This window comes from Pristiophorus japonicus, unplaced genomic scaffold, assembly GCF_044704955.1.
Source record: "Pristiophorus japonicus isolate sPriJap1 unplaced genomic scaffold, sPriJap1.hap1 HAP1_SCAFFOLD_304, whole genome shotgun sequence".
Classification (NCBI taxonomy): Eukaryota; Metazoa; Chordata; class Chondrichthyes; family Pristiophoridae; genus Pristiophorus; species Pristiophorus japonicus.
Window position 1 is genome coordinate 468,975 of NW_027252824.1, and position 20,062 is coordinate 489,036.

Here is a 20,062-nt window from a genome sequence, read left to right on the forward strand (position 1 = left end):
GTTTATATGAACTAAGGGATATGATCAGGCGGAGGCTATTCAGCCTCTCGATCCTGTTCCTCCATTCAATGAGGTCATGTCTAATCTGTGAGTTAACTCAGTCCATCCACCATTGCCCCATATCCCTTATTACCTTCAGTTGACAAAAATTGTTCCATTTCCAATTTAAAATTAACAATTGTTCCAGCATCAATTGCTGCCTGTGGAAGAATGCTCCAAACGTCTACCGCCCTTTGTGTGTCGAAGTGTTTCCGCATGTCACTCCTGAATGGAGTGGGTCTAATTTTTAAACTGTGTTCGATGGTCCTGTACTCCCCAATCGGACATTATTTCCCTCCATCTACCCTATCAGTTCGCCTTAATATCTTCGAATCTTAGATAGAATCACCCCTTAACCTCTGAAATCCACGGAACACAACACCACATTGTGTAATCACTGCTCGTAATTTAACACCTTGTGTCCCCCTCCTACCTTTCTGCTCCATGTCACAGTCAACGTGTAACACGCACACGCTCTTTATGCATGTTGCTGGTATTTACCTGAACTGTTCCAGTGTTGCCTCTGGTCACCAGGATCCGATGTCCGTACACCTGGACTTCGACCAGACGTGTCCAGGACACCGCCGTGGAGCTACGGTGATCGTTTTCCACCTCCACGCTGAACGTGTTCAGGTTTCCCGCCGGGTCGCAGTACTTGCTGAAGGTGTATCGACAGGTGCCTTGGAAATCAAAGGCTTTCCCGTCAAAGGTGTGATAATGGGGGTCGCCCGACGCCCAGCAGGTGGCGCTGTCCCGGGGGTAGCAGTCACGCACTCCATCCACCAAGCGGCAATCTTCGTGGAGCCCGCAGCCTGAATCCTCGCAGGTGAGGTTCGAGGCGGTGTTCCCACAGGTGCATCTCCTGCTGCAGGTCTCTGTTAGGAGCACGGTGTCCCCTCTGCTGTAATAACGGCCCTGGAATGAGCAGCCGCACTGACTGAGGGCCACGCACGTCCCGGCGCTCAGGATGTAGCCGTTGTCACACGCGCAACTTTCCGTACAGGGCTGGTCGCAGTGTAAAGGTGCCGTGGTATCGGAGCAACTGGCCGGACAAGCGGTGGTGCAGGGGTCGTAGTGACTGTGGACCGGGCAGGGGAGTTCTGCAACACACATTTACAGGTGGTTAAAGTAAAGTGCAGAAGCAGATAAATCGTGATGTCATTTCCCCCCATCCCCCTCTTCGAAAAACCGGGCGCCAAAAGCCCTGAGCGAAAGATTACTCCCTGATCTTGTTGTGAGCTTCCCTTTGAACCAGTGCCTCGCTCTACCCTTCTGGCTGATGGTCAATGAGTTCAGGCGAATTATCTTTACTGCACAGATTTCTATTAATGAACATGGAACTTATTCCGCACTTGACACACTTTAGCCCCTGACATCTCTACCAAGGTAACACCAAGCAGGTTGGTAAAGACCTGTAATAGTTTACAGATTCTGTTCTGAAGGATCACTGCATGGCAATTGGATTTGTCAGATCTGTTGCAACAATAGAATCACAGAAACATACAAATTCACAGCACGGGCGGAGTCCATTTTGGCCCAAGTGTCTGATGGGCCGACCAAGATCTATCCAGCCTAATCCTGCATTGGAATTCTTGCTCCGAAGCCCTACCCTCTTCTATATCCGTGCTAATATTTTACCTCCTTTCCCAAGAGCCCTTATAGAAACATAGAAAATAGGTGTAGGAGTAGGCCATTCGGCCCTTCGAGCCTGCACCTCCATTCAATATGATCATGGCTGATCATGCAACTTCAGTACCCCATTCCTGCTTTCTCTCCATACCCCTTGATCCCATTAGCCGCAAGGGCCACATTTAACTTCCTTTTCAATATATCTAACGAACTGGCCTCAACAACATTCTGTTGTAGAGAATTCCACAGGTTCACAATTCTCTGAGTGAAGACGTTTCTCCTCATCTCGGTCCTAAATGGCTAACTCCTTATCCTTGCACTGTGACCCCTGGTTCTGGACTTCGCCAACATTGGGAGCAATCTACCTGCATCTAACCTGTCCAATCCGATCAGAATTTTATATGTTTCTATGTGATCCTCTCTCATTCGTCTAAATTCCAGTAAATAGAAGCCGAGTCGATCCAGTGTTTCTCCAGTCCTGCCATCCCTGGAATCAGTCTGGTGAACCTTCGCTGCACTCCCTCAACCATAAGAATGTCCATATTAAGATTAGAAGACCAAAACTGTGTACAATATTCAAGGTTTGGCCTCACCAAGGCCCTGTACAACTGCGGCAAGACCTCCCAGGTCCTATACTCAAATCCTCTCGCTATGAAGGCCAACATGTCATTTGTCTTCTTCACCGCTTGCTGTACCTGTATGCCTACATTCAATGACTGGTGTAATAACCTTCCATATGCCATCGTATCGAATGCCTTTTGGAAATCCAAATATACAACCTCGACTGGCTTCCCCTTTTCTACCAGGTTATACTTGCTCACAAAGCTCTAAACATCTGTCAAACAGGATTTCCCTTTCATAATACCATGTTGAATCTGCTTAATCATGTTATGGTTATGTAAGTGTGCTGATGGATTCCAAGATTTTCCCAACGAGTGTTATCAGGCTAACTGCCTGTCCTTCCCGGTTTTCTCTCTCCTTCCTTTTTTTAATACCGGCGTTACATTTGCTCCCTTCCAATCCACTGGGACCATTCTAGAATCTCAGGAACTTTCAAAGATCAAAATCGCCCTTCCACTATCTCCACAGGCACTTCTTTTAGACCCTTTAGATGTAGGTGGTCAGGTGCAGGGGATTTGTTAACTTTTAGTCCCATCAGTTTCTCTAGTACATTTTCTCAACTTGTATTGATTAATTTCCCCACCCTTATTAGACCCTTGTTTCCAAACATTTTAGGGAAGCTTTTTGGTTTTGCTGCACTGAAGACAGATACAAAATATAGTTTAACATTTCAGCACTTTCCTTATTCCCGATAATAATTCCTTCTGCCTCAGTCTCTAAGGGACCAACGTTTGCTTTTGCTACTCTTCCTTTTTAGACATTGATAGCAGCTCTTCAATCTTTTTTTATATATGTTGCTAGTTTTCTTTCATAGTCTATTTTTTTCCACTTGTTTCAATTTTCTGGCCAACATTGTTGATTCTGAAACACAGATCTGTCAGATACAGAGACCGGGACCTTCAATGGACGCTTGTGTCAAGCAAATATTGAGGTTCCCAAAGACCCCATTGCATTACCACAGCGCGTTGCGTTTCTCCAATCTCCGATCGTGACGACCCTTCTCTGACACTCCGAGGCGTATGACCCAATGGCCTGACACAGGGTGGTGTGGTCTCCCGCCAACGCGCACAGATCAAACGCACAGTTGTCGGAGTAAATGGCGGGGCTCAGCTCCGGGTGGCATTGGCGGAAAGGCCCAGTGGGGTCGTTCAAAATGCCGCAGTGACTCCCCGAGGCGTAGACTCGGCGCGCTTCTTCAGTGCACAAGGGGCCAGGTGGACCAGAGTCGTCGGCACACCCAGCGCCAGAGGTTGGGCTTTTCCAGCTGTTCCCGAACGCCGAGGACCCGGTTAAGGCCGTGCCGTTGGGGGAGGTGAAATCGTCGGATGCGTCCCCGTTATAGTCCCCGCAAAGCCCGCACAGGGACCCGGAATAGGTCCCCGGAACTGTCACTGCCGCGTAATGGTTCCAGTCGTAGGAGACGCTCAGGCCAAAATCCGTCCACAGCCCGGCCGCCGATCCACTGTGGGTAACGCGGACTTTACCCGACTCTAAGATCACCGGCAAATTAACGGTCTCGCCATCAACCTGCAGACAGGGGAATTAGATAGAGGAGTTGAGTGAGATATGGAAATATACCATCGACAACTTCTCCCTATCCTCCCGACGAGGAGACATGTCCCTGTGAATCTGAGTAAACTCCACAGTTCGCCTGGTAACGTTTATATGAACTAAGGGATATGATCAGGAGGAGGCTATTCAGCCTCTCGAGCCTGTTCCTCCATTCAATGAGGTCATGGCTAATCTGTGAGCTAACTCAGTCCATCCATCATTGCCCCATATCCCTTATTACCTTCAGTTAACAAAAATTGTTCCATTTCCAATTTAAAATTAACAATTGTTCCAGCATCAATTGCTGCCTGTGGAAGAATGCTCCAAACGTCTACCGCCCTTTGTGTGTCGAAGTGTTTCCGCATGTCACTCCTGAATGGAGTGGGTCTAATTTTTAAACTGTGTTCGATGGTCCTGTACTCCCCAATCGGACATTATTTCCCTCCATCTACCCTATCAGTTCGCCTTAATATCTTCGAATCTTAGATAGAATCACCCCTTGACCTCTGAAATCCACGGAACACAACACCACATTGTGTAATCACTGCTCGTAATTTAACACCTTGTGTCCCCCTCCTACCTTCCTGCTCCATGTCACAGTCAACGTGTAACACGCACACGCTCTTTATGCATGTTGCTGGTATTTACCTGAACTGTTCCAGTGTTGCCTCTGGTCACCAGGATCCGATGTCCGTACACCTGGACTTCGACCAGACGTGTCCAGGACATCGCCGTGGAGCCACGGTGATCGTTTTCCACCTCCACGCTGAACGTGTTCAGGTTTCCCGCCGGGTCGCAGTACTTGCTGAAGGTGTATCTACAGGTGCCTTGGAAATCAAAGGCTTTCCCGTCAAAGGTGTGATAATGGGGGTCGCCCGACGCCCAGCAGGTGGCGCTGTCCCGGGGGTAGCAGTCACGCACTCCATCCACCAAGCGGCAATCTTCGTGGAGCCCGCAGCCTGAATCCTCGCAGGTGAGGTTCGAGGCGGTGTTCCCACAGGTGCATCTCCTGCTGCAGGTCTCTGTTAGGAGCACGGTGTCCCCTCTGCTGTAATAACGGCCCTGGAATGAGCAGCCGCACTGACTGAGGGCCACGCACGTCCCGGCGCTCAGGATGTAGCCGTGGTCACACGCGCAACTTTCCGTACAGGGCTGGTCGCAGTGTAAAGGTGCCGTGGTATCGGAGCAACTGGCCGGACAAGCGGTGGTGCAGGGGTCGTAGTGACTGTGGGCCGGGCAGGGGAGTTCTGCAACACACATTTACAGGTGGTTAAAGTAAAGTGCAGAAGCAGATAAATCGTGATGTCATTTCCCCCCATCCCCCTCTTCGAAAAACCGGGCGTCAAAAGCCCTGAGCGAAAGATTACTCCCTGACCTTGTTGTGAGCTTCCCTTTGAACCAGTGCCTCGCTCTATCCTTCTGGCTGATGGTCAATGAGTTCAGGCGAATTATCTTTACTGCACAGATTTCTATTAATGAACATGGAACTTATTCCGCTCTTGACACACTTTAGCCCCTGACATCTCTACCAAGGTAACACCAAGCAGGTTGGTAAAGACCTGTAATAGTTTACAGGTTCTGTTCTGAAGGATCACTGCATGGCAATTGGATTTGTCAGATCTGTTGCAACAATAGAATCATAGAAACATACAAATTCACAGCACGGGCGGAGTCCATTTTGGCCCAAGTGTCTGACCCGGCCGACCAAGAGCTATCCAGCCTAATCCTGCATTGGAATTCTTGCTCCGTAGCCCTACCCTCTTCAATATCCGTGCTAATATATTACCTCCTTTCCCAAGAGCCCTTATAGAAACATAGAAACATAGAAAATAGGTGTAGGAGTAGACCATTCGGCCCTTCGAGGCTGCAACCTCCATTCAATATGATCATGGCTGATCATGCAACTTCAGTACCCCATTCCTGCTTTCTCTCCATACCCCTTGATCCCTTTAGCCGCAAGAGCCACATTTAACTCCCTTTTCAATATATCTAACGAACTGGCATCAACAACTTTCTGTGGTAGAGAATTCCACAGGTTCACAATTCTCTGAGTGAAGAAGTTTCTCCACATCTCGGTCATAAATAGCTTACCCCTTATCCTTGTACTGTGACCCCTGGTTCTGGAGTTCTCCAACATTGGGAATATTCTACCTGCATCTAACTTGTCCAATCCGATCAGAATTTTATATGTTTCTATGTGATCCTCTCTCATTCGTCTAAATTCCAGTAAATAGAAGCCGAGTCGATCCAGTGTTTCTTCAGTCCTGCCATCCCGGGAATCAGTCTGGTGAACCTTCGCTGCACTCCCTCAATAATAAGAATATCCTTCATCAGATTAGAAGACCAAGACTGTGCACAATATTCAAGGTTTGGCCTCACCAAGGCCCCGTACAACTGCGGCAAGACCTCTCTGCTCCCATATTCAAGTCCTCTCGCTATGAAGGCCAACATGCCATTTGTCTTCTTCACCGCTTGCTGTACCTGTATGCCTACATTCAATGACTGATGTAATAACCTTCCATATGCCATCGTATCGAATGCCTTTTGGAAATCCAAATATATAACCTCGACTGGCTCCCCTTTATCTACCCTGTTATACTTGCTCACAAAGCTCTAAACATCTGTCAAACAGGATTTCCCTTTCATTAAACCATGCTGAATCTACTTAATCATGTTATGATTATGTAAGTGCGCTGATGGATTCCAAGATTTTCCCAACGAGTGTTATCAGGCTAACTTGCCTGTCCTTCCTGGTTTTCTCTCTCCTTCCTTTCTTTAATACCGGCTTTAAATTTGCTGCCTTCCAATCCACTGGGACCATTCTAGAATCTCAGAAACTTTCAAAGATCAAAATCACCCTTCCACTATCTCCACAGGCACTTCTTTTAGACCCTTAGGATGTAGGCGGTCAGGTTCAGGGGATTTGTTAACTTTTAGTCCCATCAGTTTCTCTAGTACATTTTCTCAACTTGCATTGATTAATTTCCTCACCCTCATTAGACCCTTGTTTCCAAACATTTTAGGGAAGCTTTTAGGTTTTGCTGCACTGAAGACAGATACAAAATATAGTTTAACATTTCAGCACTTTCCTTATTCCCGATAATAATTCCTTCTGCCTCAGTCTCTAAGGGACCAACGTTTGCTTTTGCTACTCTTCCTTTTTAGACATTGATAGCAGCTCTTACAATCTTTTTTTATATTTGTTGCTGGTTTTCTTTCATAGTCTATTTTTTTCCACTTGTTTCAATTTTTTGGTCAACATTGTTGTGTCTAAAACACAGATCTGTCAGATACAGAGACCGGGACCTTCAATGGACAGTTGTGTCAAGCAAATATTGAGGTTGCCAAAGACCCCATTCCATTACCACAGCGCGTTGCGTTTCTCCAATCTCCGATCGTGACGCCCCTTCTCTGACACTCCGAGGCGTATGACCTAACGGCCTGACACAGGGTGGTGTGGTCTCCCGCCAACGTGCACAGATCAAACGCACAGTTGTCGGAGTAAATGGTGGGGCTCAGCTCCGGGTGGCATTGGCGGAAAGGCCCAGTGGGGTCGTTCAAAATGCCGCAGTGACTCCCCGAGGCGTAGACTCGGCGCGCTTCTTCAGTGCACAAGGGGCCAGGTAGACCAGAGTCGTCGGCACACCCAGCGCCAGAGGTTGGGCTTTTCCAGCTGTTCCCGAACGCCGAGGACCCGGTTAAGGCCGTGCCGTTGGGGGAGGCGAAATCGTCGGATGCGTCCCCGTTATAGTCCCCGCAGAGCCCGCACAGGGACCCGGAATAGGTCCCCGGAACTGTCACTGCCGCGTAATGGTTCCAGTCGTAGGAGACGCTCAAGCCAAAATCCGTCCACAGCCCGGCCGCCGATCCGGTGTGGGTAACGCGGACTTTACCCGACTCTAAGACCACCGGCAAATTAACGGTCTCGCCATCAATCTGCAGACAGGGGAATGAGATACAGGAGCTGAGTGAGATATGGAAATATACCATCGACAACTTCTCCCTATCCTCCCGACGAGGAGACATGTCCCTGTGAATCTGAGTAAACTCCACAGTTCGCCTGGTAACGTTTAGATGAACTAAGGGATATGACCAGGAGGAGGCTATTCAGCCTCTCGAGCCTGTTCCTCCATTCAATGAGGTCATGGCTAATCTGTGAGCTAACTCAGTCCATCCACCATTGCCCCATATCCCTTATTACCTTCAGTTAACAAAAATTATTCCATTTCCAGTATAAAATTAACAATTGTTCCAGCATCAATTGCTGCCTGTGGAAGAATGCTCCAAACGTCTACCGCCCTTTGTGTGTCGAAGTGTTTCCTCATGTCACTCCTGAATGGAGTGGGTCTAATTTTTAAACTGTGTTCGATGGTCCTGTACTCCCCAATCGGACATTATTTCCCTCCATCTACCCTATCAGTTCGCCTTAATATCTTCAAATCTTAGATAGAATCACCCCTTAACCTCTGAAATCCACGGAACACAACACCACATTGTGTAATTATTGCTCGTAATTTAACCCCTTGTGTCCCCCTCCTACCTTCCTGCTCCATGTCACAGTCAACGTGTAACACGCACTTTATGCATGTTGCTGGTATTTACCTGAACTGTTCCAGTGTTGCCTCTGGTCACCAGGATCCGATGTCCGTACACCTGGACTTCGAGCAGACGTGTCCAGGACACCGCCGTGGAGCCACGGTGATCGTTTTCCACCTCCACGCTGAACGTGTTCAGGTTTCCCGCCGGGTCGCAGTACTTGCTGAAGGTGTATCTACAGGTGCCTTGGAAATCAAAGGCTTTCCCGTCAAAGGTGTGATAATGGGGGTCGCCCGACGCCCAGCAGGTGGCGCTGTCCCGGGGGTAGCAGTCCCGCACTCCATCCACCAAGCGGCATTCTTCGTGGAGCCCGCAGCCAGAATCCTCGCAGGTGAGGTTCGGGGGGGTGTTCCCACAGGTGCATCTCCTGCTGCAGGTCTCTGTTAGGAGCACGGTGTCCCCTCTGCTGTAATAACGGCCCTGGAATGAGCAGCCGCACTGACTGAGAGCCACGCAGGTCCCAGCGCTCAGGATGTAGCCGTCGTCACACGCGCAACTTTCCGTACAGGGCTGGTCGCAGTGTAAAGGTGCCGTGGTATCGGAGCAACTGGCCGGACAAGCGGTGGTGCAGGGGTCGTAGTGACTGTGCGCCGGGCAGGGGAGTTCTGCAACACACATTTACAGGTGGTTAAAGTAAAGTGCAGAAGCAGATAAATCGTGATGTCATTTCCCCCCATCCCCCTCTTCGAAAAACCGGGCGCCAAATGCCCTGAGCGAAAGATTACTCCCTGACCTTGTTGTGAGCTTCCCTTTGAACCAGTGCCTCGCTCTACCCTTCTGGCTGATGGTCAATGCGTTCAGACGAATTATCTTTACTGCACAGATTTCTATCAATGAACATGGAAATTATTCCGCTCTTGACACACTTTAGCCCCTGACAGCTCCACCAAGATAACAGCAAGCAGGTTGGTAAAGATCTGCAATAGTTTACAGGTTCTGTTCTGAAGGATCACTGCATGGCAATTGGATTTGTCGGATCTGTTGCAACAATAGAATCATAGAAACATACAAATTCACAGCACGGGCGGAGTCCATTTTGGTCCAAGTGTCTGACCCGGCCGACCAAGAGCTATCCAGCCTAATCCGGCATTGGAATTCTTGCTCCGTAGCCCTACCCTCTTCAATATCCGTGCTAATATTTTACCTCCTTTCCCAACAGCCCTTATAGAAACATAGAAACATAGAAAATAGGTGTAGGAGTAGGCCATTCGGCCCTTCGAGGCTGCACCTCCATTCAATATGATCATGGCTGATCATGCAACTTCAGTACCCCATTCCTGCTTTCTCTCCATACCCCTTGATCCCATTAGCCGCAAGGGCGATATTTAACTTCCTTTTCAATATATCTAACGAACTGGCCTCAACAACTTTCTGTTGTAGAGAATTCCACAGGTTCACAATTCTCTGAGTGAAGACGTTTCTCCTCATCTCGGTCCTAAATGGCTAACTCCTTATCCTTGCACTGTGACCCCTGGTTCTGGACTTCGCCAACATTGGGAGCAATCTACCTGCATCTAACCTGTCCAATCCGATCAGAATTTTATATGTTTCTATGTGATCCTCTCTCATTCGTCTAAATTCCAGTAAATAGAAGCCGAGTCGATCCAGTGTTTCTTCAGTCCTGCCATCCCGGGAATCAGTCTGTTGAACCTTCGCTGCACTCCCTCAACCATAAGAATGTCCATATTAAGATTAGAAGACCAAAACTGTGTACAATATTCAAGGTTTGGCCTCACCAAGGCCCTGTACAACTGCAGCAAGACCTCCCAGGTCCTATACTCAAATCCTCTCGCTATGAAGGCCAACATGTCATTTGTCTTCTTCACCGCTTGCTGTACCTGTATGCCTACATTCAATGACTGGTGTAATAACCTTCCATATGCCATCGTATCGAATGCCTTTTGGAAATCCAAATATACAACCTCGACTGGCTTCCCCTTTTCTACCAGGTTATACTTGCTCACAAAGCTCTAAACATCTGTCAAACAGGATTTCCCTTTCATAATACCATGTTGAATCTGCTTAATCATGTTATGGTTATGTAAGTGTGCTGATGGATTCCAAGATTTTCCCAACGAGTGTTATCAGGCTAACTGCCTGTCCTTCCCGGTTTTCTCTCTCCTTCCTTTTTTTAATACCGGCGTTACATTTGCTCCCTTCCAATCCACTGGGACCATTCTAGAATCTCAGGAACTTTCAAAGATCAAAATCACCCTTCCACTATCTCCACAGGCACTTCTTTTAGACCCTTTAGATGTAGGTGGTCAGGTGCAGGGGATTTGTTAACTTTTAGTCCCATCAGTTTCTCTAGTACATTTTCTCAACTTGTATTGATTAATTTCCCCACCCTTATTAGACCCTTGATTCCAAACATTTTAGGGAAGCTTTTTGGTTTTGCTGCACTGAAGACAGATACAAAATATAGTTTAACATTTCAGCACTTTCCTTATTCCCGATAATAATTCCTTCTGCCTCAGTCTCTAAGGGACCAACGTTTGCTTTTGCTACTCTTCCTTTTTAGACATTGATAGCAGCTCTTCAATCTTTATTTATATTTGTTGCTAGTTTTCTTTCATAGTCTATTTTTTTCCACTTGTTTCAATTTTCTGGCCAACATTGTTGATTCTGAAACACAGATCTGTCAGATACAGAGACCGGGACCTTCAATGGACACTTGTGTCAAGCAAATATTGAGGTTGCCAAAGACCCCATTGCATTACCACAGCGCGTTGCGTTTCTCCAATCTCCGATCGTGACGACCCTTCTCTGACACTCCGAGGCGTATGACCCAATGGCCTGACACAGGGTGGTGTGGTCTCCCGCCAACGCGCACAGATCAAACGCACAGTTGTCGGAGTAAATGGCGGGGCTCAGCTCCGGGTGGCATTGTCGGAAAGGCCCAGTGGGGTCGTTCAAAATGCCGCAGTGACTCCCCGAGGCGTAGACTCGGCGCGCTTCTTCAGTGCACAAGGGGCCAGGTGGACCAGAGTCGTCGGCACACCCAGCGCCAGAGGTTGGGCTTTTCCAGCTGTTCCCGAACGCCGAGGACCCGGTTAAGGCCATGCCGTTGGGGGAGGTGAAATCGTCGGACGCGTCCCCGTTATAGTCCCCGCAGAGCCCGCACAGGGACCCGGAATAGGTCCCCGGAACGGTCACTGCCGCGTAATGGTTCCAGTCGTAGGAGACGCTCAGGCCAAAATCCGTCCGCAGCCCGGCCGCCGATCCACTGTGGGTAACGCGGACTTTACCCGACTCTAAGATCACCGGCAAATTAACGGTCTCGCCATCAACCTGCAGACAGGGGAATTAGATAGAGGAGTTGAGTGAGATATGGAAATATACCATCGACAACTTCTCCCTATCCTCCCGACGAGGAGACATGTCCCTGTGAATCTGAGTAAACTCCACAGTTCGCCTGGTAACGTTTATATGAACTAAGGGATATGATCAGGAGGAGGCTATTCAGCCTCTCGAGCCTGTTCCTCCATTCAATGAGGTCATGGCTAATCTGTGAGCTAACTCAGTCCATCCACCATTGCCCCATATCCCTTATTACCTTCAGTTGACAAAAATTGTTCCATTTCCAATTTAAAATTAACAATTGTTCCAGCATCAATTGCTGCCTGTGGAAGAATGCTCCAAACGTCTACCGCCCTTTGTGTGTCGAAGTGTTTCCGCATGTCACTCCTGAATGGAGTGGGTCTAATTTTTAAACTGTGTTCGATGGTCCTGTACTCCCCAATCGGACATTATTTCCCTCCATCTACCCTATCAGTTCGCCTTAATATCTTCGAATCTTAGATAGAATCACCCCTTAACCTCTGAAATCCACGGAACACAACACCACATTGTGTAATCACTGCTCGTAATTTAACACCTTGTGTCCCCCTCCTACCTTTCTGCTCCATGTCACAGTCAACGTGTAACACGCACACGCTCTTTATGCATGTTGCTGGTATTTACCTGAACTGTTCCAGTGTTGCCTCTGGTCACCAGGATCCGATGTCCGTACACCTGGACTTCGACCAGACGTGTCCAGGACACCGCCGTGGAGCTACGGTGATCGTTTTCCACCTCCACGCTGAACGTGTTCAGGTTTCCCGCCGGGTCGCAGTACTTGCTGAAGGTGTATCGACAGGTGCCTTGGAAATCAAAGGCTTTCCCGTCAAAGGTGTGATAATGGGGGTCGCCCGACGCCCAGCAGGTGGCGCTGTCCTGGGGGTAGCAGTCACGCACTCCATCCACCAAGCGGCAATCTTCGTGGAGCCCGCAGCCTGAATCCTCGCAGGTGAGGTTCGAGGCGGTGTTCCCACAGGTGCATCTCCTGCTGCAGGTCTCTGTTAGGAGCACGGTGTCCCCTCTGCTGTAATAACGGCCCTGGAATGAGCAGCCGCACTGACTGAGGGCCACGCACGTCCCGGCGCTCAGGATGTAGCCGTGGTCACACGCGCAACTTTCCGTACAGGGCTGGTCGCAGTGTAAAGGTGCCGTGGTATCGGAGCAACTGGCCGGACAAGCGGTGGTGCAGGGGTCGTAGTGACTGTGGGCCGGGCAGGGGAGTTCTGCAACACACATTTACAGGTGGTTAAAGTAAAGTGCAGAAGCAGATAAATCGTGATGTCATTTCCCCCCATCCCCCTCTTCGAAAAACCGGGCGTCAAAAGCCCTGAGCGAAAGATTACTCCCTGACCTTGTTGTGAGCTTCCCTTTGAACCAGTGCCTCGCTCTATCCTTCTGGCTGATGGTCAATGAGTTCAGGCGAATTATCTTTACTGCACAGATTTCTATTAATGAACATGGAACTTATTCCGCTCTTGACACACTTTAGCCCCTGACATCTCTACCAAGGTAACACCAAGCAGGTTGGTAAAGACCTGTAATAGTTTACAGGTTCTGTTCTGAAGGATCACTGCATGGCAATTGGATTTGTCAGATCTGTTGCAACAATAGAATCATAGAAACATACAAATTCACAGCACGGGCGGAGTCCATTTTGGCCCAAGTGTCTGACCCGGCCGACCAAGAGCTATCCAGCCTAATCCTGCATTGGAATTCTTGCTCCGTAGCCCTACCCTCTTCAATATCCGTGCTAATATATTACCTCCTTTCCCAAGAGCCCTTATAGAAACATAGAAACATAGAAAATAGGTGTAGGAGTAGACCATTCGGCCCTTCGAGGCTGCAACCTCCATTCAATATGATCATGGCTGATCATGCAACTTCAGTACCCCATTCCTGCTTTCTCTCCATACCCCTTGATCCCTTTAGCCGCAAGAGCCACATTTAACTCCCTTTTCAATATATCTAACGAACTGGCATCAACAACTTTCTGTGGTAGAGAATTCCACAGGTTCACAATTCTCTGAGTGAAGAAGTTTCTCCACATCTCGGTCCTAAATAGCTTACCCCTTATCCTTGTACTGTGACCCCTGGTTCTGGAGTTCTCCAACATTGGGAATATTCTACCTGCATCTAACTTGTCCAATCCGATCAGAATTTTATATGTTTCTATGTGATCCTCTCTCATTCGTCTAAATTCCAGTAAATAGAAGCCGAGTCGATCCAGTGTTTCTTCAGTCCTGCCATCCCTGGAATCAGTCTGGTGAACCTTCGCTGCACTCCCTCAATAATAAGAATATCCTTCATCAGATTAGAAGACCAAGACTGTGCACAATATTCAAGGTTTGGCCTCACCAAGGCCCCGTACAACTGCGGCAAGACCTCTCTGCTCCCATATTCAAGTCCTCTCGCTATGAAGGCCAACATGCCATTTGTCTTCTTCACCGCTTGCTGTACCTGTATGCCTACATTCAATGACTGATGTAATAACCTTCCATATGCCATCGTATCGAATGCCTTTTGGAAATCCAAATATATAACCTCGACTGGCTCCCCTTTATCTACCCTGTTATACTTGCTCACAAAGCTCTAAACATCTGTCAAACAGGATTTCCCTTTCATTAAACCATGCTGAATCTACTTAATCATGTTATGATTATGTAAGTGCGCTGATGGATTCCAAGATTTTCCCAACGAGTGTTATCAGGCTAACTTGCCTGTCCTTCCTGGTTTTCTCTCTCCTTCCTTTCTTTAATACCGGCTTTAAATTTGCTACCTTCCAATCCACTGGGACCATTCTAGAATCTCAGAAACTTTCAAAGATCAAAATCACCCTTCCACTATCTCCACAGGCACTTCTTTTAGACCCTTAGGATGTAGGCGGTCAGGTTCAGGGGATTTGTTAACTTTTAGTCCCATCAGTTTCTCTAGTACATTTTCTCAACTTGCATTGATTAATTTCCTCACCCTCATTAGACCCTTGTTTCCAAACATTTTAGGGAAGCTTTTAGGTTTTGCTGCACTGAAGACAGATACAAAATATAGTTTAACATTTCAGCACTTTCCTTATTCCCGATAATAATTCCTTCTGCCTCAGTCTCTAAGGGACCAACGTTTGCTTTTGCTACTCTTCCTTTTTAGACATTGATAGCAGCTCTTACAATCTTTCTTTATATTTGTTGCTGGTTTTCTTTCATAGTCTATTTTTTTCCACTTGTTTCAATTTTTTGGTCAACATTGTTGTGTCTAAAACACAGATCTGTCAGATACAGAGACCGGGACCTTCAATGGACAGTTGTGTCAAGCAAATATTGAGGTTGCCAAAGACCCCATTCCATTACCACAGCGCGTTGCGTTTCTCCAATCTCCGATCGTGACGCCCCTTCTCTGACACTCCGAGGCGTATGACCTAACGGCCTGACACAGGGTGGTGTGGTCTCCCGCCAACGTGCACAGATCAAACGCACAGTTGTCGGAGTAAATGGTGGGGCTCAGCTCCGGGTGGCATTGGCGGAAAGGCCCAGTGGGGTCGTTCAAAATGCCGCAGTGACTCCCCGAGGCGTAGACTCGGCGCGCTTCTTCAGTGCACAAGGGGCCAGGTAGACCAGAGTCGTCGGCACACCCAGCGCCAGAGGTTGGGCTTTTCCAGCTGTTCCCGAACGCCGAGGACCCGGTTAAGGCCGTGCCGTTGGGGGAGGCGAAATCGTCGGATGCGTCCCCGTTATAGTCCCCGCAGAGCCCGCACAGTGACCCGGAATAGGTCCCCGGAACTGTCACTGCCGCGTAATGGTTCCAGTCGTAGGAGACGCTCAAGCCAAAATCCGTCCACAGCCCGGCCGCCGATCCACTGTGGGTAACGCGGACTTTACCCGACTCTAAGACCACCGGCAAGTTAACGGTCTCGCCATCAACCTGCAGACAGGGGAATGAGATACAGGAGCTGAGTGAGATATGGAAATATACCATCGACAACTTCTCCCTATCCTCCCGACGAGGAGACATGTCCCTGTGAATCTGAGTAAACTCCACAGTTCGCCTGGTAACGTTTATATGAACTAACGGATATGATCAGGAGGAGGCTATTCAGCCTCTCGAGCCTGTTTCTCCATTCAATGAGGTCATTGCTAATCTGTGAGCTAACTCAGTCCATCCACCATTGCCCCATATCCCTTATTACCTTCAGTTAACAAAAATTATTCCATTTCCAGTTTAAAATTAACAATTGTTCCAGCATCAATTGCTGCCTGTGGAAGAATGCTCCAAACGTCTACCGCCCTTTGTGTGTCGAAGTGTTTCCTCATGTCACTCCTGAATGGAGTGGGTCTAATTTTTAAACTGTGTTCGATGGTCCTGTACTCCCCAATCGGACATTATTTCCCTCCATCTACCCTATCAGTTCGCCTTAATATCTTCAAATCTTAGATAGAATCACCCCTTAACCTCTGAAATCCACGGAACACAACACCACATTGTGTAATTATTGCTCGTAATTTAACCCCTTGTGTCCCCCTCCTACCTTCCTGCTCCATGTCACAGTCAACGTGTAACACGCACTTTATGCATGTTGCTGGTATTTACCTGAACTGTTCCAGTGTTGCCTCTGGTCACCAGGATCCGATGTCCGTACACCTGGACTTCGAGCAGACGTGTCCAGGACACCGCCGTGGAGCCACGGTGATCGTTTTCCACCTCCAAGCTGAACGTGTTCAGGTTTCCCGCCGGGTCGCAGTACTTGCTGAAGGTGTATCTACAGGTGCCTTGGAAATCAAAGGCTTTCCCGTCAAAGGTGTGATAATGGGGGTCGCCCGACGCCCAGCAGGTGGCGCTGTCCCGGGGGTAGCAGTCCCGCACTCCATCCACCAAGCGGCATTCTTCGTGGAGCCCGCAGCCAGAATCCTCGCAGGTGAGGTTCGGGGGGGTGTTCCCACAGGTGCATCTCCTGCTGCAGGTCTCTGTTAGGAGCACGGTGTCCCCTCTGCTGTAATAACGGCCCTGGAATGAGCAGCCGCACTGACTGAGAGCCACGCAGGTCCCAGCGCTCAGGATGTAGCCGTCGTCACACGCGCAACTTTCCGTACAGGGCTGGTCGCAGTGTAAAGGTGCCGTGGTATCGGAGCAACTGGCCGGACAAGCGGTGGTGCAGGGGTCGTAGTGACTGTGCGCCGGGCAGGGGAGTTCTGCAACACACATTTACAGGTGGTTAAAGTAAAGTGCAGAAGCAGATAAATCGTGATGTAATTTCCCCCCATCCCCCTCTTCGAAAAACCGGGCGCCAAATGCCCTGAGCGAAAGATTACTCCCTGACCTTGTTGTGAGCTTCCCTTTGAACCAGTGCCTCGCTCTACCCTTCTGGCTGATGGTCAATGCGTTCAGACGAATTATCTTTACTGCACAGATTTCTATCAATGAACATGGAAATTATTCCGCTCTTGACACACTTTAGCCCCTGACAGCTCCACCAAGATAACAGCAAGCAGGTTGGTAAAGATCTGCAATAGTTTACAGGTTCTGTTCTGAAGGATCACTGCATGGCAATTGGATTTGTCGGATCTGTTGCAACAATAGAATCATAGAAACATACAAATTCACAGCACGGGCGGAGTCCATTTTGGTCCAAGTGTCTGACCCGGCCGACCAAGAGCTATCCAGCCTAATCCGGCATTGGAATTCTTGCTCCGTAGCCCTACCCTCTTCAATATCCGTGCTAATATTTTACCTCCTTTCCCAACAGCCCTTATAGAAACATAGAAACATAGAAAATAGGTGTAGGAGTAGGCCATTCGGCCCTTCGAGGCTGCACCTCCATTCAATATGATCATGGCTGATCATGCAACTTCAGTACCCCATTCCTGCTTTCTCTCCATACCCCTTGATCCCATTAGCCGCAAGGGCCATATTTAACTTCCTTTTCAATATATCTAACGAACTGGCCTCAACAACTTTCTGTTGTAGAGAATTCCACAGGTTCACAATTCTCTGAGTGAAGACGTTTCTCCTCATCTCGGTCCTAAATGGCTAACTCCTTATCCTTGCACTGTGACCCCTGGTTCTGGACTTCGCCAACATTGGGAGCAATCTACCTGCATCTAACCTGTCCAATCCGATCAGAATTTTATATGTTTCTATGTGATCCTCTCTCATTCGTCTAAATTCCAGTAAATAGAAGCCGAGTCGATCCAGTGTTTCTTCAGTCCTGCCATCCCGGGAATCAGTCTGGTGAACCTTCGCTGCACTCCCTCAACCATAAGAATGTCCATATTAAGATTAGAAGACCAAAACTGTGTACAATATTCAAGGTTTGTCCTCACCAAGGCCCTGTACAACTGCGGCAAGACCTCCCAGGTCCTATACTCAAATCCTCTCGCTATGAAGGCCAACATGTCATTTGTCTTCTTCACCGCTTGCTGTACCTGTATGCCTACATTCAATGACTGGTGTAATAACCTTCCATATGCCATCGTATCGAATGCCTTTTGGAAATCCAAATATACAACCTCGACTGGCTTCCCTTTTTCTACCCTGTTATACTTGCTCACAAAGCTCTAAACATCTGTCAAACAGGATTTCCGTTTCATAATACCATGTTGAATCTGCTTAATCATGTTATGGTTATGTAAGTGTGCTGATGGATTCCAAGATTTTCCCAACGAGTGTTATCAGGCTAACTGCCTGTCCTTCCCGGTTTTCTCTCTCCTTCCTTTCTTTAATACCGGCGTTACATTTGCTCCCTTCCAATCCACTGGGACCATTCTAGAATCTCAGGAACTTTCAAAGATCAAAATCACCCTTCCACTATCTCCACAGGCACTTCTTTTAGACCCTTTAGATGTAGGCGGTCAGGTGCAGGGGATTTGTTAACTTTTAGTCCCATCAGTTTCTCTAGTACATTTTCTCAACTTGTATTGATTAATTTCCCCACCCTTATTAGACCCTTGTTTCCAAACATTTTAGGGAAGCTTTTTGGTTTTGCTGCACTGAAGACAGATACAAAATATAGTTTAACATTTCAGCACTTTCCTTATTCCCGATAATAATTCCTTCTGCCTCAGTCTCTGAGGGACCAACGTTTGCTTTTGCTACTCTTCCTTTTTAGACATTGATAGCAGCTCTTCAATCTTTTTTTATATTTGTTGCTAGTTTTCTTTCATAGTCTATTTTTTTCCACTTGTTTCAATTTTCTGGCCAACATTGTTGATTCTGAAACACAGATCTGTCAGATACAGAGACCGGGACCTTCAATGGACGCTTGTGTCAAGCAAATATTGAGGTTGCCAAAGACCCCATTGCATTACCACAGCGCGTTGCGTTTCTCCAATCTCCGATCGTGACGACCCTTCTCTGACACTCCGAGGCGTATGACCCAATGGCCTGACACAGGGTGGTGTGGTCTCCCGCCAACGCACACAGATCAAACGCACAGTTGTCGGAGTAAATGGCGGGGCTCAGCTCCGGGTGGCATCGGCGGAAAGGCCCAATGGGGTCGTTCAAAATGCCGCAGTGACTCCCCGAGGCGTAGACTCGGCGCGCTTCTTCAGTGCACAAGGGGCCAGGTGGACCAGAGTCGTCGGCACACCCAGCGCCAGAGGTTGGGCTTTTCCAGCTGTTCCCGAACGCCGAGGACCCGGTTAAGGCCGTGCCGTTGGGGGAGGTGAAATCGTCGGATGCGTCCCCGTTATAGTCCCCGCAGAGCCCGCACAGGGACCCGGAATAGGTCCCCGGAACTGTCACTGCCGCGTAATGGTTCCAGTCGTAGGAGACGCTCAGGCCAAAATCCGTCCACAGCCCGGCCGCCGATCCACTGTGGGTAACGCGGACTTTACCCGACTCTAAGATCACCGGCAAATTAACGGTCTCGCCATCAACCTGCAGACAGGGGAATTAGATAGAGGAGTTGAGTGAGATATGGAAATATACCATCGACAACTTCTCCCTATCCTCCCGACGAGGAGACATGTCCCTGTGAATCTGAGTAAACTCCACAGTTCGCCTGGTAACGTTTATATGAACTAAGGGATATGATCAGGAGGAGGCTATTCAGCCTCTCGAGCCTGTTCCTCCATTCAATGAGGTCATGGCTAATCTGTGAGCTAACTCAGTCCATCCATCATTGCCCCATATCCCTTATTACCTTCAGTTAACAAAAATTGTTCCATTTCCAATTTAAAATTAACAATTGTTCCAGCATCAATTGCTGCCTGTGGAAGAATGCTCCAAACGTCTACCGCCCTTTGTGTGTCGAAGTGTTTCCGCATGTCACTCCTGAATGGAGTGGGTCTAATTTTTAAAC

The 20,062-nt window shown here is 48.4% G+C and overlaps 1 protein-coding gene across 1 annotated transcript in view; it reads right to left on the reverse strand.

The window, feature by feature from the left end:
- LOC139249325 (IgGFc-binding protein-like) overlaps window positions 1-20,062 on the reverse strand; it is a 43,434-nt gene that overhangs the window by 17,146 nt on the left and 6,226 nt on the right. The window contains exons 5-14 of the mRNA XM_070872304.1: window positions 19,068-19,638; window positions 16,354-16,952; window positions 15,117-15,687; window positions 12,400-12,998; window positions 11,157-11,727; window positions 8,443-9,041; window positions 7,206-7,776; window positions 4,489-5,087; window positions 3,246-3,816; window positions 541-1,139 (exon numbers count right to left, since the gene is read on the reverse strand). Of these exons, the coding sequence (XP_070728405.1) occupies window positions 541-1,139; window positions 3,246-3,816; window positions 4,489-5,087; window positions 7,206-7,776; window positions 8,443-9,041; window positions 11,157-11,727; window positions 12,400-12,998; window positions 15,117-15,687; window positions 16,354-16,952; window positions 19,068-19,638 (5,850 nt within the window). The remainder of the gene's footprint in view (window positions 1-540; window positions 1,140-3,245; window positions 3,817-4,488; window positions 5,088-7,205; window positions 7,777-8,442; window positions 9,042-11,156; window positions 11,728-12,399; window positions 12,999-15,116; window positions 15,688-16,353; window positions 16,953-19,067; window positions 19,639-20,062) is intronic.